Below are 25469 nucleotides of genomic sequence, written 5' to 3' on the forward strand. Positions count from 1 at the left end.
GGCTCTTTTTTGGTTTATATGAATTTTAGAATTGTTTTTCTAATTCTGTGAAGAATGATGGTGGTATTTTGATGGGGATTGCATTGAATTTGTAGATTGCTTTTGGCAGTATGGTCATCTTCACAATATTGATTCTACCATCCACGAGCACGGGACTTGTTTCCATGTGTTCATGTTGTCTATGATTTCTTTCAGTAGCGTTTGGTAGTTTTCCTTGTAGAGGTCTTTCGACTCTTTGGTTAGGTGTATTCTTTTTTTTTTTTTTTTTTGCAGCTATTGTAAAAGAGGTTGAGTTCTTGATTTGATTCTCCACTTGGTTGCTGTTGGTGTATAGAATTGCACTGGTTTGTGTACATAAATCTTGTATTCAGAAACTTCACTGAATTCTTTTATCAGTTCTAGGAGCTTTATGGAGGAGTCCTTAAAATTTTCAAGGTAAACAATCATATCATCAGGAAACAGTGACAGTTTGACTTCCTCTTTACTGATTTGGATGCCCTTTATTTCTTTCTCTTGTCTGATTGCTCTGGCTAGGACTTCGAATACTATGTTGAAGAAGAATAGTGATAGTGGGCATCCTTGTCATTTTCCAGTTCTCAGAGGGAATGCTTTCAATTTTTCCCCATTCAATATTATGTCTGCTGTAGGTTTGTCATAGATGGCTTTTATTATATTAGGATATGCCCCTTGTATGCTGATTTTGCTGAAAGTTTTAATCATAAAGTGATGCTGGATTTTGTTGAATGCTTTTTCTACATCTATTGAAATGCTCATGTGATTTTTGTTTTTAATTCTGTTTATGTGGCCTATCACACTTACTGACTTGCATATGTTAAACCATCCCAGCATCGCTGGTGTGAAACCCACTTGATCATGATGGATTAACTTTTTGACATGTTGTTGGATTCAGTTAGCAAGTACTTTGTTAAGGATTTTAGCATCTATGTTCATCAAGGATATCGGTCTGTAGTTTTCTTTTTTGGTTATGTCTTTCCCTGGTTTTGGTATTAGGGTGATGTTGGCTTCATAGAATGAATTAAGGAGGGTTTCTTCTTTCTCCATCTTGTGGGATAGTGTGAAAAGGATTGGTACCAATTCTTCTTTGAATATCTGGTAGAATTCTGCTGTGAATCCATCTGGTCCTGGACATTTTTTTGTTGGTAATTTAAAAATAATCATTTCCGTCTGGGTATCAAATTCTTCTTGATTTAAGCTATGAGGGTGGTATTTTCCCATGAATTTTCCATCTCTTCTACGTTTTCTAATTTATGTGCATAAAGGTGTTCATAGCTGCCTTGAATGATCTTTTGTATTTTAGTGGTGTCAGTTGTAATATCTCCTGTTTCATTTCTTAGTGAGGTTATCTGGATTTTCTCTCTTCTTTTCTTGGTTGACCTTGTCAATGGTCTATCAATTTTATTTATCTTTTTCAAATAACTATCTTTTTGTTTCACTTATCTTTTTTTGTTGTTTGTTTAAATTTCATTTAGTTCTGCTCTGATCTTGTTTTCCTTTCTTCTGCTCGGTTTGGGTTTGTTCTTGTTTCTCTAGTTCCTTGAGGTGTGACCTTAGAATGTCAGTTTGTGCTCTTTCAGTCTTAGGGCTATGAACTTTCCTCTGAGCATCACCTTTTGCTGTATCCCAGAGGTTTTGATAGGTTGTGTCATTATTGTTGTTCAGTTCAAAGAATTTTTAAATTTCCATCTTGATTTCATGTTTGACCCAATGCTTATTCAGGAGCAGGTTTTTAAATTTCCATGTATTTGCATGGTTTTGAAGGTTCTTTTTGGAGTTGATTTCTAGTTTTATTCCAGTGTGGTCTGAGAGAGTGCTTGATATAATTTCAGTTTTCTTAAATTTACTGAGGCTCGTTTTATGGCCTATCATATGGTCTATCCTGGGGAAAGTTCCATGCACTATTGAATAGAATGTGTATTCTGTAGTTTCTGGATGAAATGTTCTGTATATATCTGTTAAGTCCATTTGTTGCAAGGTATAGTTTAAATCCATTGTTTCTTTGTTGACTTTCTGTCTTGATGACCTGTCTAGTGCTGTCAGTGGAGTATTGAAGTCCCTCACAATTATTGTGTTGCTGTCTGTCTCATTCCTTAGGTCTATTAGTAATTGTTTTATAAATTTGGGAGCTCCAGTGTTAGGTGCATACATGTTTAGGATTGTGATCTTTTCCTGTTGGACAAGGAATTTGACCATTATATAATGTCCCTCTTTGTCTCTTTTAACTGCTGTTGCTTTAACATTTATTTTGTCTGATATAGGAATAGCTACCCCTGCTTGCTTTGGTGACCATTTGCATAAAATGCACTTTTCCACCACTTTAAGTTTATGTGAGTATGTGCTAGGTGAGTCTCCTGAAGGCAGCAGATAGTTGGTTGTTGAGTTCTTATCCACTCTGTGGTTCTGTATTTTTAAGTGGAGCATTTAGGCCATTTACATTCAATGTTAGTATAGAAATGTGAGGTACCATTGCATTCATTGTGCTCTCTGTTGCTTGTGTATTTTATTTATTTTGTTTCTGTTTTTGCTTTTTAACATGTATTTTTTTTATAGGTCCTGTGTGATTTATGCATTAAAGAGATTCTGTCTTGATGTGTTTTCAGGATTTATTTAAAGATTGAAAGCACCTTTTGGTTCTTGTAGTGGTGGCTTGGTAATGGTGAATTCTCTCAGCATTTGTTTGTCTGAAAATGACTGTATCTTTCCTTGATATATGATGCTTAGTTTTGCTGGATACAAAATTCTTGACTGATAATTGTTTTGTTTGAGGAGACTGAAGATAGGGCCCCAATCCCTTCTAGCTTGTAGAGTTTCTGCTGAGATATCTGCTGTTAATCTGATAGGTTTATACGTTTATATGTTACCTGGTGCTTCTGTCTCACAGTTCTTAAGATTCTTTCCTTTGTCTTAACTTTGGATGACCTGATGACAATGTGCATAGGTGAAGATCTCTTTGTGATGGATGTCCTAGGTGTTCTTTGGGCTTCTTGTATTTGGATGTCTGGGTCTCTAGCAAGGTTGGGGAAGCTTTCCTTGATTGTTCCCCCAAATGTTTTCCAAGCTTTTAGAATTCTCTTCTTCCTCAGGAACACGAATTATTCTTAGGTTTGGTTGTTTAACAGAATCCCAGGCTTCTTGGAGGCTTTGTTCATATTTTCTTATTCTTTTTGCTTTGTCTTTGTTGGATTGGTTTAATTTGAAGACCTTGTCTTTGAGCTCTGAATTTCTTTCTTCTACTTGTTCAATTCTATTGCTGAGACTTTCCAGAGTATTTCACATTTCTAACAGTGTGTCCAATGTTTTCAGAATTTTTGATTGTTTTCTTTTTAAGCTATCTATTTCCTTGAATATTTCTCCTTTCACTTCTTGTATCATATTTTAGATTTCCTTGTATTGGGCATTGCCTTTCTGTGGTCCCTCTCTGATTAGCTTAGTAGCTAACCTCCTGAATTCTTTTTCAGGTAAATCAGGGATTTCTTCTTCGTTTGGAGCCATTACTGGTGACCGTGTGATTTTTTTGGAGGCAATGAAGAGCCTTGTTTTGTCATATTACCAGGGTTGGTTTTCTGGTTGCTTCTCATTTGGGTAAGCTCTGTCAGAGGGAAGGTCTAGGGCTGAAGGCTGTTGTTCAGATTCTTTTGTCCCATGGAATGTTCCTTTGATGTAGTACTCTCCCCCTTTTCCTATGGATGTGGATTCCTGTGAGCCAAACTGCAGTGATGGTTGTCTGTCTTCTGGGTCTAGCCACACAGCAAGTCTACCTGGCTCTGGGCTGGTATTGGGAGTTGTCTGCAGAGTCCTGTGATGTGAACCATCTATGGGTCTCTCAGCCAGGGATACCAACACCTGTTCTGGTGGAGGTGGGGGGTGCAATGGACTCCATGAGATTCTTAGCTTTGGTGGTTTAACGTTCTATTTTTGTGTTGGTTGGCCTCCTGCCAGTAGGTGGCACTTTCCAGAGAGCATCAGCTGTGTTATTATGAGGAGGAAGTGGTGGTGGGCGGGGCCCTAGAACTCCCAAGATTATATACCCTTTGTCTTCTGCTACCAGGTTGGGTAGGGAAGGACCATCAGGTGGGGGTGGGGCTAGGCATGTATGAGCTCAGACTCTCCTTGGGCGGGTCTTGCTGTGGCTGCTGTGGTGGATGGGGGTGAGAATCTCAGGTCACTGGAGTTGTGTGCCTAGGAGGATTATGGCTGCTTCTGCTGAGTCATGCAGGTTGTTAGACAGTTGGGGGAAAGCTGGCAGTCACAGGCCTCACCCAGCTCCTAGCAAACCCAAGGGCAGGTCTCACTCCCACCGTGCCCCCCTCAACACCCCCCAAAGCGCTTCCAGGCAGAGAGCAATACAGGCTTGAAAATCTACTTCAGGCTGTCTGCCTCCCAGCTGTGAAAGAAAAGGGCTTAGTTCTTCTCCTGCTTGTGGAGTCTGCACACCAGATTTGGGCCATTCCCCACATTCTCTCCAGAAGGCTTCTCACCCTGTTCAAATTGTTACAAAGTTCAGCTAGAAATTTGCTTCTCCCTGTGTAGTTTTACTCCCTGTTCCTCTCCCATTGGATCCCTGTGGTGCCAGGCAGGAATGGCCTGCTAGGGGACCCATTGAGCTCCCAAGACCTTTCTGCTGCTTCCTCCACCCCTGTATTTCGCTTGGCTCTCCAAATTGACTCAGCTCCAGCTAAAGTCGGAAACTTCTCCCATAAACAGACCTTCAGTTTATCCAGTGGAGGTGCATGTTTGGGAGAGGAAGCTCTCCCTTTACTACTTCTGCAGTTGGGGCACTCACAGTTTTTTTTTTCCTTCGGCGGGGAGGGGGGACTCCTGGGTCCTGCAGGAGCAGTCCGCTTCCTTCAGAGAGTCTCATTGTGTCTGTTTTTGAAGTCATCTTCTAAGTTTTTCAGTTCAGTCATTGTATTCTTCAGTTCCAGGATTTCCATCTGGTTCTTTTTTTAAGGTTTCTATATTTTTTTCAAAATTAAACTTCCCATTTTATTCATGTATTGTTTTCCTGGCTTCATTTAGTTGTCTTTGTTCTCTTACAGTTTATTAAACTTCTTTAAAATGGTTATTCTGAATCCTCTGTCAAGCAGTTCATGCATTTCCATGTCTTTAGGGCTGGTTATTGGAGCTTTATTCATTTCCTTTGGTTATGTTTGCTTGATTTTTTGCAATCCATGTAGCCTTGCATTGTTGTCTATGCGTCTGAAAGAGCAAACACCTTCTCCAGTCTTTACAGACTGGTTTTTGCAGGTAAAAAACTCCTCCTGCTGGGTCCCCAGATTGATAGGGTTGCCTCCAAGACCATGATTAACTGGGGCCAGAGCTGGGTCACATGGATGCTGCTGGGTCTGCAGTCAGGTACACAGTTGAAGGGCCTGTTACTGCAGGCACAGGTGGGCACAATTCCTGCCTGATATGCATCAGATGGGACTACTTCTGGAACCATGGTCAAGCAAGGTTGGAGCTGGGTCGCAAGAGGACTTCTGGGTCTGCAGATGGCAGGTCCATTAGTAGGGTATTAATAGGCATGGCTCCTACTAGACTGCCTATTAACCACAATAGATGGCGGATAGAGCCAAGTCACAGGGCTGCTTCAGCATTGCAGTAGGGTATGAGTTCAGCAGGCCTGTTACCAGGGTTATAAATAGATGTCTTTTGAAGGTAACATATGTGGGTAGCACTGCCCCCAGGCCATAGCAGAGTGGAAATGGAAATAAGTCACAGGACCAGTTTAAGGTCTGTAGCCAGATACCTCAACAGTATGCCTGTTATTGGGGGCATATATGGGTGTGTCTCCCAGAGGGTCCCTGGATTGGCAGGACTGTCTCTGGGCTATGGTAGATTGGGGCTAGAGCCCAGTTAAGGGCCACTTTATTTTACACAATTGGGTGTGAGGTCAACAGGCCTGCCACTGGAGGAATGAACAGGCATATCTCCTACCAGGTCCTTGGGTAGGCAGGACTTCTCCCTACAGCAAAGCAGGGATGCAGCTGAGTCACAGGTCTCAGGATCCACAGCCAGGACTAAGTTTGTGGGCCTTCTAAGGAAGGTATAAACCAACCTGATTCCTCCCATGTCCCCTGGCAAATGGGATCACGGGCAGGACAGAGACCAAGGGCGTCTGGAACTGAGACTACGGGAGAATAGGGCTGTTACTGACATGCAGCTGAGGCCACTGTCAGCTAGCCTGTCACTGGGGCATAGGCTAGTCTTCTCAAAGTGGCCCTCCAAAGACTTGGGCATCACTGGGGTTCTGCATCATCCTACCTGGATCCCAATGGTCCCACAAGGGCATTTTTGTCTGTGAATGTTTGCCAAGTTATTGTTAGTATTGAGGGATATGAGCTGGGAAACCTCATTTTCCACCCTCTTGCCTATGTCAATCTCTAACTTTCAACAGTTTGATTGTAATGTATCTCAGTGCAGGCCTTTTTAGGTTTGTCTTTTTTTTTTTTTGAGACGGAGTCTTGCTGTGTCACCCAGGCTGGAGTGCAGTGGCCGGATCTCAGCTCACTGCAAGCTCCACCTCCCGGGTTCACACCATTCTCCTGCCTCAGCCTCCTGTGTAGCGGGGACCACAGGCGCCCGCCACCACGCCTGGCTAATTTTTTTTTTTTTTGTATTTTTAGTAGAGATGGGGTTTCACCGTGTTAGCCAGGATGGTCTCGATCTCCTGACCTCGTGATCCGCCTGTCTTGGCCTCCCAAAGTGCTGGGATTACAGACGTGAGCCACCGTGCCCGGCCGGTTTGTCTTATATTTAGTCCTTTGATCTTGAATTTGGATATCTACATCATTTCTCAGATTTGGGAAATTTTCAGCCATTCTTTAAATAACATCTCTTTTTTTCCCTCTCTTATCCTTCTTGTACTCTCATACTGTATAGATTGGTCTGCTTGATCACGTCCCATAAGTTCTTTAGGCGTTCTTCACTGTTCTTTCTTTTTTACTCCCTTTTTTATACTCTGACTCAAAAAATTCAAATGACCTGACTTCAAGTTTCCTGATTCCTTCTTCTGCTTGACCAAGTCTGCTATTGAACCTCTCCAGTGAATTTTTTGGTTCAGTTATTAAATTCTTTGGTTCCAGATTTTCTATTATTTTCAGTTTCTATTCCTTTGTTGATTTTCTAATTTAGTTAATGCATCATTTTCCTGATTTCATTTAGTTGTTTATCTATGCTTTCTTATAGCACATTGAGCTTTGAAATGATTACTTTGAATTCTTTGTCAAGTAATTCATATTAATAGGTTTTCATTTTAGGGCCAGTTTCTGAAGATCTATTTTGGGCCTATGATTGGGTCATATTTCCCTGTTTCTTTATGAGTCTTATTGTTACGTTTTTTGCATTTGAAAAAGCAAATGTCTCTTCCAGTCTTTATTAAGTGGCTTAACATAGGGGAAGACCTTCACCAGTCAACCCAGTTAGAAATTTTAGGTCCTCTTAAATCTTTTCTGGGGATATTTCTTCCCTGGGTTTGTGCATGTAATTTCACAAGGAGAGAGGTTTGCCAGTTTCCTTTTCAGAAGCTTGTAATCTCTTACTCTGCAGAGTGTCTGTTTGCAGTGCTACAGGCTCTCTGGAACCATTAAAAGCCACCGAGCTCTCTTTGCAGCATTCTCTTCTGTTCTCTGTGGCCCTCAGGAATCCAAAACATGTCAGTTCTGTCAGCACTCCAAGTCAGGAGAGACAGTAACCAGACATTTGGGAAGCCCTCTGAAAATCTGGAATACTGGACACATGTTCTGCCCTTCTCTTTCCCTCCTGTGGGAGAAACCATGAGTTGGTCACTTTCCCCCAAATCGGCAAGCTCTGCTGGCCTCCATCTTTATTATTGCCAGTTTTCTGGCATTGTAATATGCTTCTAAACTCTCTTTTTCACTTTCTAACATGTAGGTATCCAAAGTATGCCAGAAGCCTGTCTGCACTCCAAGTCTGATGAGACAGAAACCAGTCCCTTTAGTTATTGCCCCCAAAGAGTTGGAATGTACCTTTAGCATTCCACGGGTCTCCCAAGGGAGAAGCCATGATCTTTCTGATCACACCAAATTGTGCTGTTTTTGGGGAGGGGGCATCACAGTTGACACAAGATGGCTTTTCTTACCCAATGTGGTTGTTTTTGACTCTGAGCTTGTCTGGGGTAGTGTGACTTAACTAGCTTCTAGAGTTCTCATAAAGGCTCTTTGAAGGATATACTGTTGTCCCCATGGGGAAATACGGTCAGTGACTTCCCGCTCTGCTATCTTACTAGTGTATTTCTTTCTAGCCATCTTTTTTTATTACTGATTTTTAGCATAATCTTATTGTAAGATAACATTCCCTGTATAATTTCATTCCTATGACATTAGTAGACTTGCATTATGGCCCTGGATATAACTAACTTTTGTATAATTTCTAGTTTCCTTGAAAATAATATGTGTACTGCAGTTGTTGGGTATTGTGTTTCTATGTTTGTAGAATCAAGTTTGCTAATTGCACTATTTTAATTTTCTATATCCTTGATGATTTTGTCTGTTTTTAAAATCAATACTTGAAAGAAGCATGCAAAAATCTCAAATTGTGACTACAAATTTGTCATAAGGAGATCCCCTACTGTCAATTTCTGTTACACATTTTGAGGTGGTAATTATATATATACAAATTAAGAATTGTTATATCTTCCTGAAGACTTGAGCCTTTTAACATATTGCAGTGTACTTTACAATAATGCTTTTCATTCATTTTGTCTTCTGTTAAAAGACATCAATATAAACTCTCTTTTGCCTAGCTTCTGCATGGCACATGTTTTCGCACTCTTACTTTCATTCTTTCTGTGCCATTATTTTTAGTGGTGTCTCTTTCAAAGAGCATAGATTTGGGGTTTGCTTTCTAGTCAATCTATTTTTTTTTGTCTTTAAGTGAAACAGTGGTGCATTTATATTTATTGTAATTATTGATATATTTGCACTTAAATATATAATCTTACCCTTGATTTGCTTCTGCTAGTTGCTCTATGCTTATTTTACTTTGTTTCGCCTTTTAAAAATTATTTTTCATTATTCTATTTTTTCCTTCTTCATTAGATTACATTATATTCATTTATATTATTTTAGTGGTTATCCTAGTTTATGACATGTTATCTACATCTATGAGGTTTATTATTAATCTCAACATTTGCCTTTTTTATATACAATGCAAAAACTTTAACCATTTAACCCCACTTCCCTAACACCCTCAGTTATGTGCACTGCTTTTTATTTAATTCTATGTAGATTTTAAACTCAGAGAGACATCATGTTATTGTTACATATAGTTAATATCTGCTTATATTTTCTCATGTTTACTCTTTTCATTTCTCATTGATCTTTCCTGCATCTCTGATATTCTATCTGGAATAATTTCCTTCTTCCTTAACAGCCTTTACTGTCCTTTGGTGTGGATATTTTCTGGAAACAAATTTTCTTAGTTTTTGTTCAAAAAATTTTTAGCTTCATGTTTTTTCCCAACATTTTTTGAGGAAAAAATGTATATATATGGAAAAGCCTAAAGGATTTTACAAGACCACCTATATATCCACTACCTACACTCTACAATTAGCACTTTGTTGTATTTATCATATACCTATCATTTGCCATCAATCCATCTTATATTTTTAATGCATTTCCCAGTAAGCTGCAGACATTACTCTTTATTTAGACTGTGTCATGCGTGTTACTAACTAGAGTTAAGTATTTATATCTTGAGAGAAAAATTACATACACCAAAATGGATAAACTACAAGTGAACTATGAAATAAAGTTTTACAAACAGATTACTGTCATCCTGGAAATTCCTCCACTCTTATTCTTGAAGGATATTATTGCTGGGTACAGAATTCTAGGATGGCAATTATTTTCATTTAGCACTATCAAAATTTGATTTCATTGACTACTGTCTTCACTATTTCTATTCTAATTGTTGCTTCTTTGAAAGTAGCCTGTTTTTAACCCACTTTGGCTGTTTTCAATTTTTTTTTCTTCTTTTGTTTCCAGCAGTTTTACCATTATGTGTCTAAATATCTATTTTTATTTTGTTTGAGGTTCATAAGGCTTCTTGAATCTATACTTTTGTGTGTTTTGTTAATTTTGGAAGGCTCTTAGCTACTATGTTTTTGAACATTGCACTTTCCCCATTCTCCCTCTAGTCTTTCTGACACTTTAATTACATATATTTTTGACCTTCTATTTCCATGCCTCTTAATTCTTTTATGTGTATTTTCTATCTTTGTTTCTCTTCATGTTTCATTCTGAATATTTTCTTCTGATCTCTTTTCCAGTTCACTGAATTGCTCTTTGGCTATATCTACAGGCGACTGGAAAGACCTTAACCCCTTTTCTCAAACACAACTCAAACACAACTCACAACTAACATCTGCCAATGTGATCAAAAAGACTGGTAATATGACCCTCAACCTGGGCTTAAATCTGTCATTATAAATACTTCAGGATTCCTAGATTATGCTTATTCCCTAAAACCCAATCACCAAATCTATGGGTAGTGAGGCAACTTTCTCACCAACACCTCTAATGTATTTTATTTACTTTTCTATCTGTCTCACTCCAAAGAATACAAGCTCCATGAAAGCAATATTTTTTAGCTGTTCAGTTCACTACTGTACACCCAATGTCTAAACAGTGCCATGCATATAAGAATAAGCACTCAATAAATATGTTCTGAATGAATAAATCATATGAGGATTATATTTTATAAGAAATCACCAAACTGGAACTTTATGAAAACAGCAATCAGAAATTTTATTTCTTAACAACAGCAACAGTAAAAAGCTGAATTGGTTAGCATAACAACTAAGTAAATATAAAAGCTAAAAAAGAGACTCAATTGGAGTTTGGAAGCATTGATTGTTACTTTTATTATTATCCTCTCCCAAACTGGTAAGTCTTCCATAGATTTAGGCTTCAAAAACCGAAACCATCCTTGCGTCGCCCAGTTTGATTCCCGACACAAATGATATCATCACGGTATGGTGTTGCTACTACCAAAGTCCATTTACTAGAGACAGAAATGAGTCAAGTAGTCCTCTAACTATGGGTGAAACTGATTAATAAACCTTGATTTATTAATCTGTTCCAGTGACCATTTATAGCAACAGTGACCCAGTAGTACCTACAGCCCAGCACCCATTCAAGCCCCAAGTTGTATCATTTAGTTTTACAGCATTAGGTTTCAGACTGGTAAATACCTTGCTCCATCTTGCCAAATCACTTTTCTGCTCCTCAGCCTAAGGGCAAGGGTGGGGAGAGACAGGGTAGGAAAGTTGTGCTGAACCAAATGTTGGCAAATGAAAGTCATCGTTTATCTTCTTACTTTCTTTGTCCTATCTGTAAGGAAATATTTTGTAGGTTGTAGAGAGGCAGTTGCAGCATACCTCCATGGATGGGATCCTTGAGTTTATACATGTTGCTATGAGCAATGAAAGCAAATTCCCATGCACAACATACTCAAGAGGTCTACCATACCAACACTTTTAATCACCTTGCATGTGTGTGTGTGTGTGTGTGTGTGTGTGTATGTGTATACACTTTTCTGAAGGGGTCTTTTTTTACACTTAAGATTTCAATCCTCCATTGTGAGTAATGTTTTCACCTGAGTTCAATGGAAAGTTTTAAAGGGCCCTACTGTCTTTCTACCAAGACCAGTGAAATGTTGAAGAATAACATTTAAGTGTTTATTTAACACTGGAACTCACTATACTGCTCTCTCTTAATTTTCTTAATCAGATATTAAAAAAATTAAAAATATATGCTCTTTGTAAGAAGTCACATTTTACAGATATATAAAGAATTAAGCTTCTCTGTTTACTCCCTTCCTGCTCACTTCCTCAACGAATCCAATACTATCAGTCTGGTGATTATATGCCCATCTCTTACTATGCTCATTCATACATAAATAAACATATAAGCTCCCGGCCTCCACCAACATTTTTAGAAAAACAGGATCATAACTCACACATCACTGTTTACCATGAATCAACATATTATGGCCAGTTCAGTTCAGATTAGCAAATGTCAGTTCAGATTAGCAGTTCAGATTAGCAAAACTAGTCAGTTCAGATTAGCAAAACTAGTGTTATCTGTCACTGTAATCATAACATTGGGAATAATGATTACCGTGGTAACTTCATTTTAATGTTAAGACTAGAATTACTGTGTAATTTACCTACCTTTATAGTAGATTCCATGTAGACCTAGTAGTTTTTTTAAACAGAGTAGGTATTCAAGATATATGCTGGATTGAAGAGAAGAATAAAAATACAGAGATGGCTAAACATTATAAAGTTTTTCAAGACCTTTGATGATATATCTCAAATAAAGCAAACTAAAATGAAAGAGCCAAGAATGGGCTGTCAGACTGATGATGTTTTTAAAAGTTACAACTTTTAAAAGTGTGTGCTTTTATTATTATATAAAATACGTAATTGTCCCATGAAATTATTTCAACAAAAAACGAACTTAAGTGCTGATTATAGGATACATTAGTACTTAGGAAATTATTTCAACAAAAGCACAATTAAATACTAAGTGAAAGTAGGGAACATTAATAAAATTGAGGTTAAATTCCTGTGAACTTTGTCTTTCTATATACACAATTGCTTTGCCAATAATTAATTTAAAATACTATTTTCCACAAAGCTGTCTGAAAATCTAAAACAACCTCATAAGGAAGAAAAAGCCTTCTGGGTAGTTGCAAGTAAAAGTCTGATTTTTCTGTTAAAGGTTATACATTTTAATATGATATTCTGATTGATTTATGTAAAGCTTTGGATTTTTCATTTTCTCAAGCCTGTCACTGCAGTGATGTACGGTACATTTTACTATCAAGTTTGCCATAAGCAATAAAGTCGGGGCCCCAAAGAAATTTTAATGTATTTCTCCATTTTTATCCCACAGCTTTCTATTATTCGGTTATTTTGTTTAGAATCGCAGTTTAGTTGATATCATTTTTACATTCATATAAATAATTCAAGATTTTAACTTAAAGGTAAAATTTAAGTAGATTAATTATTTAATAGAAAAGTTTAAGGGTCATCATATGTAAAGTGAAAGTCTAAATGATAAATCAAAATTTACACTAACAGTATTTTTAAATGTTTTATTTTACATTCTAGTTTGCTTAAAGCATTTTTCTCTAACAAGATAAATGAAAAAAAAGGAACTAATTAAATGTCATATAATGTGAAATGGAGACACACCTGTAAGATTCTTTATGAATAAAAAAATAAAGTATGAAAATAACAACCAAATAAATTAAAAAGTTCTTATTGTAGAACTAACAGCTGTTACAGAGGTTATGAAGATGAAAATAGAACAGTAGTCAAGACATCTGTATGTAACCTAGTAGAAAGAATAAGTCCTTAAACAACTATAACTAACATAAAGCAGAATAAATAAGGTTATTTGCAACAAGAAAGAAAGAGAAACAAATTGACAGGGCAGTTCATCTCTTGTGACTAAAGGTATAAGAGTATTTGAGTTCAATCTTGCATAGTCTGTAGGATTAAGTAGTTAAGGAGAGAAGAAGAAAGGAAAGCTGGTAGGACAGAATAAAGCAAGGAAGGAGAGAAGCGAAGGCATAATCAGGGAGTGGCCATTGGTTCAGTATTACTAGAGCAAAGTGGACATGTAGGGGAATCCTGGGAGCAGGACTGAAAAAGGATGCTATGGCCATATGTCAGATAGCCTTCCATTCATGGCTAATCATCTTATTCACTTAGAAAATAACGAAGCACTATTGTGGAATTTTGCGCAGGGAGTCATACACTAGAAAGAAAACCTATATGGCAGTGAAACTGAATATAGAGAATATGAAAGCAAGGATTTGAATTAGTTGTATCTTGTCCAAGAGTTGGGCAAGACACAAATTTAATGAGCGATAAGCATGGGGATAGAAATATGTAAGATACATATTAGGACTAGAATATAAAAGATTAGATAATCTGTTGAATATTCATAGTAAATGAGAGGATAGCTTAAGAGATGATTCCAACATTCTGTGCTTGAGTTACTGTGAGGAGAAGAGTTGTGTTAAATAACAAAAATAGGGAATAAAGACACTTAGAGAGGAAAATGAGTTCAAGTTTTGTATATAATGAGAACGACATGTATTGGTAGCCATGTGCAGCAGCTAGTCAGAAATAAGAACCTTGAGTTATGGAGAAAGTAGATATTAGTAGAAAGACTAGAAAGAGAGTGACTTGAGAATCATCTGGAAAAAGGTGAAAATTAAACTTGTAAAAAATACATAATTCCAGAAAAAGAAAATATTGAAAAAGAAAAGAATGGACCTATAAAAAGAACTTGCAGCATATGTGCATGCTGGAGGTAAAAAGAAGAGAAGCTACTGAAGAAGACAGGAGAAATCTCAAGACAGGCAGAAAAAACGTCAGACTAGTACAGAGGCATATGACCATTATAGGGGAAATTTTCAAAGAGATGGTGGCCCATATTATCAAGGAAAGGCATTAAGGATTATGAAGAATGAAAAAAGGCCAATAGCAGTTCATCAAAGTAATTAAGGTCAAGCTAGATTGCAAATGTGTTACAAAGCAAATGAAAACTGATGCAATTTAGAAAACAGATTGATTTTCAGAGTGGTATTCAGGGTACTGCATTTTAGATATTACTAATATTTAGGGTGGAATGTTAATTTAAGATATGTCTGAAATACAATGTGATTTTGATAAAACATGTAGAAGAGTACCTGACATTTTTGTTCTCCAGCATTTATTCATCTTTCTTTTGGTAATCATACTTCATTTTCTGTCTAAAGAATTCCTTCTCTACCACGTGGGTTAGTTTAGGAGTAAAGCTGGTGACTTGTGAAAGTTTAGCCCTGGACCCTGTGACTGAGAGATAGGCATATCAACTAACTCTGAATTCACACCAAGAATACCACCTTCAAGCCTGTTATATGAAAAAAAAAAAAATTAGAAAAATCCCAAATAGTCCTAATTGAGCCAACATGTAACATATTAAGCCACAACAATGAAGAGAAAAAAGGTGCCTAAACAAAATTCCAATGAATGAAATCAAAGAACTAAACAAAGTGATATTCCATGTTCATGGATAAAGACTCAATATTGTCGTGAGGTCAATTCTTCCCAAATTGATCTTCAATTTCAGTCAAAATCCAAGCAAGTTTTTTTTTTGTGGATATGGAAAAACTGATTGTAAAGTTTTTATGAAGAGACAAAAAATCCAGAATGGTCAATACAATATGGAAGAAGAAAAAAGTTGGAAGATTAACACTATCTGACTTGAATATTTACTGCAAAGCTACAGTTATCAAGACTGTGGTATGTGCAAAAGAGACAAATCCATCAGTGGAACAGACTAGAGAGCTCAGAAACAGACCACACAAATATACAAAAGAACAAGGCAAAAAGGAGAAAAGATAGTCTTTTCAAGAAATGGTGCTGGAACAATTGAATAACTATGTTTTAAAAAATGAATCTATACATAGACGTTATGTCCTTTACAAAAATGAATTCAGAATGTATCACAAACATAAACGTAAAGCACAAAGCTATCAAACTTCAACAAGGAAATTTAGGAGAAAATCCAGATGACTTTGGATTTTGCAATGATTTTTTAGATATAATATTAAAAGTGTAATACTAGAAAAAAAGAATTGATAAGCTGGAGTTCCTTAAAATTAAAAACTTGTGCTTTGTAAAAGACACTGCTAAGAGAATGAAAAGACACAACATAGAATGGCAGAACATATTTGCAAATACATATTTGATAAAGAACTGTTATCCAAAATATACAAAGAACTCTTAAAACTCAATAATAAGAAAAAAACCCCAATTAAAAATAGTCAAAAGATTTGAAGAGACACTTCACCAAAGGAGATACACAGATGGCAAATAAACATGACAAGATGCTCAACATTATATATCTTTAGGGAGTTGCAAACTAAAACAACAACGAGAGAACACTTCAGACCTACCACAATGGCAAAAGTCCAAAATACCTACAATGCTCAATGCTGGTTGGGAGGTGGAACAGCAGAAACCTTATTCATTGTTGGTGGGAATACAAAATAGTACAACTACTTTGGAAAACGGTGTGGCAGTTTTTTACAAAGCTAAACATAATCTTACCATATGATCCAGTAATTGTGCTCCTTGGTATTTACACACCTGAAAACTTAAAAACTTATCTTCACACAAAAACCTGTTCATGGATGTTTATAGTCGCTTTATTCATAATCGCCAAAACATGGAAGCGACTCAGATGTTCTTCAGTAGGTGCATGGACAAATGAAATGTGGTAGAACCAGACAATAAAATTTTATTCTACACTAAAAAAAAAAAAAAGCTACATATACATGACAAGATATAGAGAAACCTAAATGCATCTTAATACATGAAAGAAGCCAATCTAAAAAGCTATATACTGTATGATTTCAACTATATAACATTCTGGTAAAAGCAAAACTATGTACACAGTAAAAAGATCAGTTGCTAAGGGTTAAAGGAGAGGGAGGGATGAATAAGTAAAACACAGAGGACTTTTTAAGGCAGTGAAATTATTCTGTATAATACTATAATGGTTGACAAATGTCATCATGCATTTGTCAAAACCCATATTATGTACAACACCAAGAATGAACCCTCATGTAAACTATGGACTTCGGGTGATAATAACGTGTCAATGTAGGTTTCATCAGTTGTAACAAATGTACCACTCTATTATAGGACATTGACAGTAGGGGAGGCTGTGAATGTGTGGAGGTAGAGGGTATATGGGAAATCTCCACACCTTCTGCTCTGTTTTCGCTGTGAACTTAAAACTGTTCTAAAACATAAAGTTTATTTTTTACTAAAAGTTTTCTAAGGTCAACATAGGTAATACTGAAAAACAGCATTTTAAAAATCAGTGATAAAATAACTTGTAAGAGTTAAGGACATGCCTCATAATTGTCCAATAATGTTGAAACTCTTCAACCATGAATACATTTAAAACAAAAATGATAAATCACTTTGGCGACACCCAATAGAATAAGCTTGACTGGCTAAATAAAGTGACCATCTTTTCATCATTTTCAAATGCCTCTCCATCATGACATTATTGGTAGGGAATGCAGCAGGAAAGAGAGGAGGGAAAGAAACTAGTGTGATAAAAAAAGAAATGCTACAGAAATGGGGTTTATAGATGAAATAAAAGAAAAAAAAGGTCATAGGGAAGATGTGTTAACAAAAGAGAGTGAACCCCAAAAAAGTTGGCACTATTAATGAACACGCCATTGACATTTTCCCAATTAATAAATGGTTCCATTAACTTCTTCTATTGAAAGTATGTTTTTCTAAAAAAAAGGAGTCGTAAGAAAAAAAAGAAAAAACTGTCATAGTAACTGAGAAAATACTGTGCAATTTTTTTGTACAGAAATGGTGGTTTAATGAACAATGTTCCGAAACACTTTTCAAAAATTATATATATAATTAGATGTTCTGTAGTTGTCAGGCACTGAGGACACCTGAAAAAAAAAGAAGGAAAATGCACCATATTTATTCAGTGTCAGGGAATATGACACTTCAATGATGTAATACTGTTATCTAAAATACTGTTATCTTCACAGCCTATTTCAGATAACAGTATTACTTCTTTGAGGTATCATACCGAAGACTAATGAAATATCAAAACAACAAGGTGAACAGTGAGCTATTCGGGTAGAGTGGAACATAGAATGGCTGGAGTGTCTACACATGAATTCAGTGCTTTTGACTGTGTATGTGTACGTGGTAGCAAAAGTAGCAGAAAACTACAAGTTAGGGGTTCAAGTAAACCTGAAAAACATTTGGATAGTGTAACTTTATTCTTGTGGGGGTTACCAGCTTTTTGATAAAAGGTCACCAATAGTCATCATCCAGCCCAATTCCACAACCTATTTTCAATCCTGCCCACTGTCATTCTTCTGAAGAACTGGCACCAACAATTATCCTCTCCTGCAGAAACCCTCTCACCTTGAGATTTTTGGCATTACCATTCTTTTCCTACTTTTGCCGAATTCTTGTTAATCCTCTTACTCCTTCAGATTTCCTATGATGTAAAATATGTAACTGTGGGTGTGCCTCAAGACTTGGGGGAAAGAACACTAATTATACATAAGACATTTTCTAATCCGTTTCTGTCACTACACTCATTTCTTCACATAATTTCAGCTATCATTTTTATGGTAATTAATATAAAGCAACATCTGAAGGATCAGACCTCTCAATCAAGGAATATAATCCAGAACTTTATTCCACAAGGTATCTTTAAATTAAAATTTTACTGTTATCTTGACAGCATATTTAAAATAAAACTCTTTATTGTAATTTTGCTTCACTTTCATCTTCCATTTGTACTTCTCTTTTCCTGGATATTTTTGTAAAGGTTTCATTTCTCCTTTTCCTCTCTTAACCTTTGAATAATGACGATCCAATTTAGCCTCAAACCCTTCCCCTAATGCTTATGTACGGTAACTTAAATGTGATCCTGCTAGATGATTTAATATTTGGTTTTATATTGTCCTCTCATTGTTTAATGTATATACTATTCCCTTTTTAACTGACCTGCAAACTTTTCATGAGTGTAATATCTTTTGTATCATATATAACTCTCAACACTATAAGCATTTGTAAAATTCTTAGTTATTGACTGAGGAGCTGGAAAAAAAAACACTAATGATAAAAATCAATTTTCTTTTTCCTGTCATCTGTTGTTACAGAATTATATATGCAAAGCCAATGCGTATATCTCAGTTTTCTATCAAAATCACTGTGAGTCTTAGATTTACTTGCCTTGTCCTCCAAGTGCAATTCTAAGAAGCGTAGATAGGCCACAGGTGCAAATGCATCAGCTGAATGCATGACTACTTCTGACGAATCCCTGAAATACAAGAATTTTATAATACATTTATCTGCTACAAAAATTGTGACAAATCACTCCTACTGACTAGAAGAGACTGAACATTCTTGTTGTATATTTATTTCCATTGGTATACAACATGTAGTGATTAATAAATATTTTTAATAATCCAATATTTCACTGGGAAAAGGTTCAAGCTTTTAAGAAAAAACAATGAGGCTTTCTATCTTCATAAGAACATAAGAGTTCAACTTTCAGGTTCACTCAAAGCTCTCTGAACAATTTTAAGACTTAAATTCCTGTTCAATTTCATTTTCACATATTTGCTTGGCATAGGCTAAGCATTAAACATTAGTGCTTTATCTTCATTATTCTTTTCATTTTCAAGAGGTAATTCATTCAGTGTTTCACACGAAGTCTCAATTATCCTTCAGAAAAGCAGTACTGGTGATGGTTTTAAGCTCTAGATGAACTCTTCACACTGCAGTATCATTGCTATTAAAATTGATTGTCTGACATAGTAATTACCACATTCAGGTAAAATGGTATGAACTGCATGCTGGCACCATGTGGATACATGCAAATTAACTTGATTTTTATCAAAGATACCCTGTAAAGCACATATGAATAACTAAGATTATGTGTAAAGTTCTAATAACTAATTATTTTTTATTATTTATTGAGAGTAATAATGTTTTGAACTTCAACTGAAAATTTAAAAATAGAAATTCCTCATATCACTTTAATGCCTTGGGAAATACTTCTGTTGTTTATTTTAATAGTTAGCCTTTTGATCATTATAGTACAGCAAAATAAATCCTGACATTGACTTTTTGTCGCTAATGTAAAAATATTTTTGAATTGACTTGTATCATGTAAAGTTACTCGGTGGCAACAGAAGAAATCTCAAAATATTTGGATCCAAATTATTAAACTTTCATAAGCAAAATGTTTACTTTCCACTTGAAAGATCAAGAAAAAAGTACATTTGATGATAAGAAACCCCAATTATCATTCATGAACCTTTAGTATCAAATACGTATCTTTCTAATGCTTAGAAAAAATAACATTAAAAAGGCTTCCATGACATTAAAAGGAAAGCAACTTATAACAGACATAGAATCATTAAAGATTCAGCATCCTGATGGAAACATATAATTTGCCTTCACAGTCTACATCAACCAACAATGCCTCCAGGGATGATGAGGAGGAGCAGCACAAAGAGAAAGTACAGACAAGGCCCTCCTGCTTGCTACCACCTGCCCCTCTGGCTTGACCCCAACTTGGTTTGTTAGCCCTAGTCTTACCATTTTTCCATTTCCTCCACAGTTGCCTGCTCTGGTCCTATCTTGGCTCTTGAATCAAACCTCAATTCCTATTATACAATCTTACTCTTAAATTAAATGTCAATATATCTGTTCCAGACCTTAGCCTTGGACATTGACCCTGAGCCTTAACTATGTCTAATTCAGGCAGCTTGGTTTTGATATTCTTGACAACGGGGTGTGCCAAAACTATAATTAATCTGAACTAATACTATCTCAGTAGAAAGGGTTTTAGGTCCTCCCTTCTCACATCAGTTATCCCCACTAGAAACAGAGGTATGACAGCAAATAGCTTAAATGATCTGAAGCAGGATTATTATCCAGAGAGAATATATGACATTCTGAGCACTAAATGAAGAAGACTGTGGTTTTTATAAATTCTATTAAATTCATAATCTCTAATTGACTAACATCATTTCATTCACTTATACAAAGCAAGAGTCAACCAGGAGAGACTAGATTTCAAATGAACAGCTTTTAGTTTCAAGCAGAATAATACCACTCACTATTGCTCTTCTCTCTCATATAGTATCACAATGATACTCAAATTTCAAGGAACTCTGATCTCTGCTTCATGGATTTCTCTGAATCCTGAAAGCAGAATCTGTCAGAATATCCTCAGATTAATCCAGAAAACTAAGACAATTGTGCCACAGCAAAAATGCTTCCCAGCTGGCTGTCCTCCTTTCCTTTCTCCATTAATCAGTGCAGCAGTTACTGCCTGTCACATAGCTAGGTCTTTTCCACAGCCAAGAGCAGGCCCATGTTCTCTTCCATTACTACACTAGGCTCACCCCTACTTAACAACATTAAATGGGCAGCTGGGTTTGACTTGGGCCTCTCTTCCTTGATACCAGCCTCCTGAGGTGTGGGGTCGGGCCCTACCTCTCACCTCAAAAACAAAAAAAAATGGTATTCCCTCTTGAGACTCAGCCATGGTCTTTGTCTCCACCTCTCCTCTCAAAGGACAACTATGCTAGGCTGGGACTGAACTACTGTTTACCTCTCTTGCTCAAACATATGGTTTCTGTATTCACTAAAAGGTATACAGATATCCCCGACGGACTCACATTTATCCTCAGACATCTCAAATGTTATTTCCATGAAGCCTTCCCTGACATCCTCAGACACTGCTAGTTTTCTCCTTTATGTGCTTAGTATCCCATTTATAGCCCTTTCATAACACATCCACTACATTATAATTACGTGTGTGTGTGCCTTTCTTCTGAGAGAGGAACCAGTTTTGTTCATCTTTGTCTGCCTGTCCCTGTTCTACCCCACCCGGAGCTCTGTATAAAGTACACTGTCTAATATTCATTATATATTTGTTGAATAAATGAATGTACAGTTAAACTTTGTTAACTATCCTCACAATTGCACACTAATTAGTGAAACTATCAGAAACTCTCGATGATTTTTCAATTACCTATCTTCATGTGAATATAGTCATGCGCCACACAATGCTATTTTTGGTTAAAGGCCGTCTGGGTATTACGGTGGTGCCATAAGATTATAATGGAGCTGAAAAATTCCTATCACCTAGTTACATCATAGCTGTCATAATGTTGTAGTATAATTTTATTTTTAAAAGGAATTTAGTGTAGCCTAAGTGTACAGTGCTTTTAAAGTCTACAGTAGTGTACAGTAATGTCCTAGGTCTTCACAGTCACTCACCACTCACTCACTGACTCACCCAGAGCAACTTCCAGTCCTGTAAGCTCCATTCATGTTAAGTGCCCTATACAGGTGTACCATTTAAAAGTGTTTTCATATGATATTTCTACTATACCTTTTCTACGCTTAGATACATTTAAATATACAATTATTTACCACTGTGTTACAGTTATTCAGTCTCCAGTACAGTAATATGGTGTCCAGGTTTGTAGTCTAGGAGCATATGGCCTAGGTGTGTAGTAGGCTATACCATCTATATTTGTGTAAGTACACTCTGGTGCTTGTGAAATGACAAAATTGCCTAACAATGCATTTATCAGAATGTTTCCACATTGTTAAGTGTCTCATGACTGTATACACTTTCTCATACATGCATACTGCATATATAAACATATTCATGTATGCATATATATATATATATATACCAATAACACTATATGATATCTCTACCATAATAAAAATAAAGATTAGTAGGACTGAAAATTTAAATATAAGGAAAATAGCTCATAAATGTAAATACATTCTCAGATGATACAGAATCAGTGTAAGAAAGCAAATAAGATAAAGTACTTGCTTTATCCTCATTTTGAAACACTGCATTACTGTGTTCTGTACCGAGTTACGCCTTGAGGGGCAGAAAATACGAGTAGATGGAGATGAAAATGAGGATAAAGTGTTTTAACCATAGGATTTGGTTCTTCCTTTCTTTTTTCATTCTTATTCTTCCATCCATCCATCCATCCATCCATCCATCCATCCATCCATCCATCCATCCATCATCTATCCATCCCATTTATGTGGCAACTTTGCAGCAGTAATACAGTGATATTGATGAATAAAATAGAACTATAGAATTGTCTCAAATACTGACATAAAAACATATACACAAACCAAGAGAAGAAAATGATTACTTTCATTAACAGAACCTTAAGACTTTAGTTATTAACATACATATATATGTAAACTAAGTAATAAGAGAGCAGGTTTCTAATTTGAGGACCTACAATTATCCTTTTCTCTTAAAAGTTAGGCTATAATTCTTCTCAGGAGGGCTTCTGAGGGAAAAAGCTCATTTTCTCATCTCATAATTTGTATCTAGAAGTGAATGACTTCATATATTAATGGACACAAAAAGTGACTTGTAAACTGTTCTAGGTAAAAATGTAAAAAATTATTTCCAGACAAAGGCTGTTATACTAGTCTTTCCTAAAAACATTTTAAAATGTTAATTGGAATTTGGGCAAAAAGTATCTCATAATAAACTTCAATTTATTTATTATTTTTTATTGTTATTCACATTGTATTTTTTTTTAAGAGACAGGGTCTTGCAATGTTGCCCAGGTTGGAGTTCTGTGGTGCAATTATAGACGACTGCAGCCTCAAACTCCTGGCCTCAAGTGATCTTCTTGCCCTGCCCAAAGGGTTGTGATTACAAACGTGAGCCACTGAACCTGGCATAATAAACTTATAGAACCAAATTGATGTCTCTAAATTAGTTTATTATAGAAAACAGTTTCAATCATGGAATCTACAAAGAACTTAAACAAATTCACAAGAAAAAAACAAACCCATCAAAAAGTGGGCAAAGGATATAAACAGACACTTCTCAAAAGAAGACATCTATGCAGTCAACAGACATATGAAAAAATGCTCATTATCACTGGTGAGAAATGACAATCAAAACCACAATGAGATACCATCTCACGCTAGTTAAGATTGGCAATCACTGAAAAGTCGGGAAACAACAGATGTTGGAGAGGATGTGGAGAAATAGGAACACTTTTACACTGTTGGTGGGAGTATAAATTAGTCCAACCATTGTGGAAGACAGTGTGGCCACTCCTCAAGGATCTAGAACTAGAAATACGATTTGACCCAGCAATCTCATTACTAGGTATATACCCAAACGATTATAAATCATTCTACTATAAAGACACATGCACACGTATGTTTACTGCGGCACTATTCACAATAGCAAAGACTTGGAACCAACCCAAATGTCCGTGAACAACAGACTGGATAAAGAAAATGTGGCACATATACACCATGGAATACCATGCAGCCAGAAAGAAGGATGAGTTCATGTCCTTTCAGGGACGTGGATGAAGCTGGAAGCCATCATTCTCAGCAAACTATCACAAAAACAGAAAACCAAACACTGCATGTTCTCACTCATAAGTGGGAGTTGAACAATGAGAACACATGGACACAGGGAGGGGAACATCACACACCGGTGCCTGTCAGGGGTGGGAGGCTAGGGGAAGGATAACATTAGGAGAAATACCTAATGTAGGTGATGGGTTGATGGGTGCAGCAAACCACCACGGCATGTGTATACCTATGGTAACAAACCTGCACGTTCTGCACATGTACCCCAGAACTTAAAAGTATAATTTAAAAACAAACAAAACCCTGAGGTGTTGGTACAACTGCATACTCTCTTGGGACTTTAAAGGAGAATCTGTTCCTTGCTTTTTCTAGCTTTTAGAAGCTTCCCACATTTCTTGGCTCATGGCTCCACGTCTCTCTAGTCTACTTTTGTTGTTACATCCCCTTCTCTGACTCGGACCCTCCTGCCTCTTTCTTCTAAGGATCCTGATGATCGCATTGGCCCACCTGGCCCCTCCCCACCAAAAAAAGATATCTAATTATAATCAAAGAAATCTGCATGCAAGGGGAGGGGGGAGGGATTGCATTGGGAGTTATACCTGATGTAAATGACGAGTTGATGGGTGCAGCACACCAACATGGCACAAGTATACATATGTAACAAACCTGCACGTTATGCACATGTACCCTACAACTTAAAGTATAATAATAATAAATAAATAAAAAAAAAAGAAATCTGCATGCAAAAATTTATTTTTTCTCACCTTAGAGGTAGTTTTTTTTTATAAAAAATAAAATGTCATTTGAATCAGATGTTTGAAATGGGATTCCTAATAAATGATTAGTTGCATGCTAACTGTGGCAGACCACTATTACATCAAATGTAACAAAAGTTATTAAATTTGTCCCCAAAATGAATTCTAAATGATTGGATCCAAAATTATTAATACTCAATTGTTAAAACACAGTTATAGGAACCAAGCTCATCTTTTAATTGTATTATATGGAAGACTGTATCTAAATAATATAACTTTCATTCACATACAGTTTTAGAATGCACAAAACATGTTCACTCACATCTTTGCATTTATTGTATATCAGGCAGGTATGCTTAGGACATTTCAATTTTAAAGAGGAGGGGAGATTTTGTTTACATTAAGTGATATTGTTTTTCTGCCAATTGAGGATACTTCCCAACCTATAACTTCAAGTTATAACCTAAGAAAGGAATATATATAAGTATGTAAAACAGCATATATAAACAAAAATAAACAACAACAAATTACAAATTAGTCCAACAATATTTAGCACATAGCCTAACGTATGCTCTGACAAGTATGGGAACAAGCACTGGAGGCAATGGCAGCCAAAGCATATAAAAATGAAAGGATTTAGCAAAGTGGTAAGAAATGAGAAGGCAATCTAGAGAAAAGGTATCACAAAAGAAAAGTATGAA

The 25469-nt window shown here is 36.4% G+C and overlaps 1 protein-coding gene and 1 long non-coding RNA gene across 3 annotated transcripts in view; both read right to left on the reverse strand.

Annotated features, from left to right (window-relative positions):
• The window catches only part of DPH6 (diphthamine biosynthesis 6), a 452167-nt gene that overhangs the window by 254460 nt on the left and 172238 nt on the right, over positions 1-25469 (reverse strand). Inside the window, 2 exon segments of one of the 2 annotated variants that reach the window (NM_001266595.1) lie at positions 16819-17532; positions 18839-18926. In NM_001266595.1, coding sequence (NP_001253524.1) covers positions 17479-17532; positions 18839-18926 — 142 coding nt within the window. In that variant the 3' untranslated portion in view covers positions 16819-17478. 2 annotated transcript variants of the gene reach the window in all.
• On the reverse strand, positions 10769-12345 carry LOC106999126 (uncharacterized). Its single transcript, XR_001445825.3, has 2 exons — positions 12215-12345; positions 10769-11272 (listed from the first exon to the last, which is right to left on the reverse strand). It is a non-coding gene; the product is annotated as an uncharacterized LOC106999126 (long non-coding RNA).

The sequence above is a fragment of the Macaca mulatta genome, chromosome 7 (assembly GCF_049350105.2).
Source record: "Macaca mulatta isolate MMU2019108-1 chromosome 7, T2T-MMU8v2.0, whole genome shotgun sequence".
NCBI lineage: Eukaryota > Metazoa > Chordata > Mammalia > Primates > Cercopithecidae > Macaca > Macaca mulatta.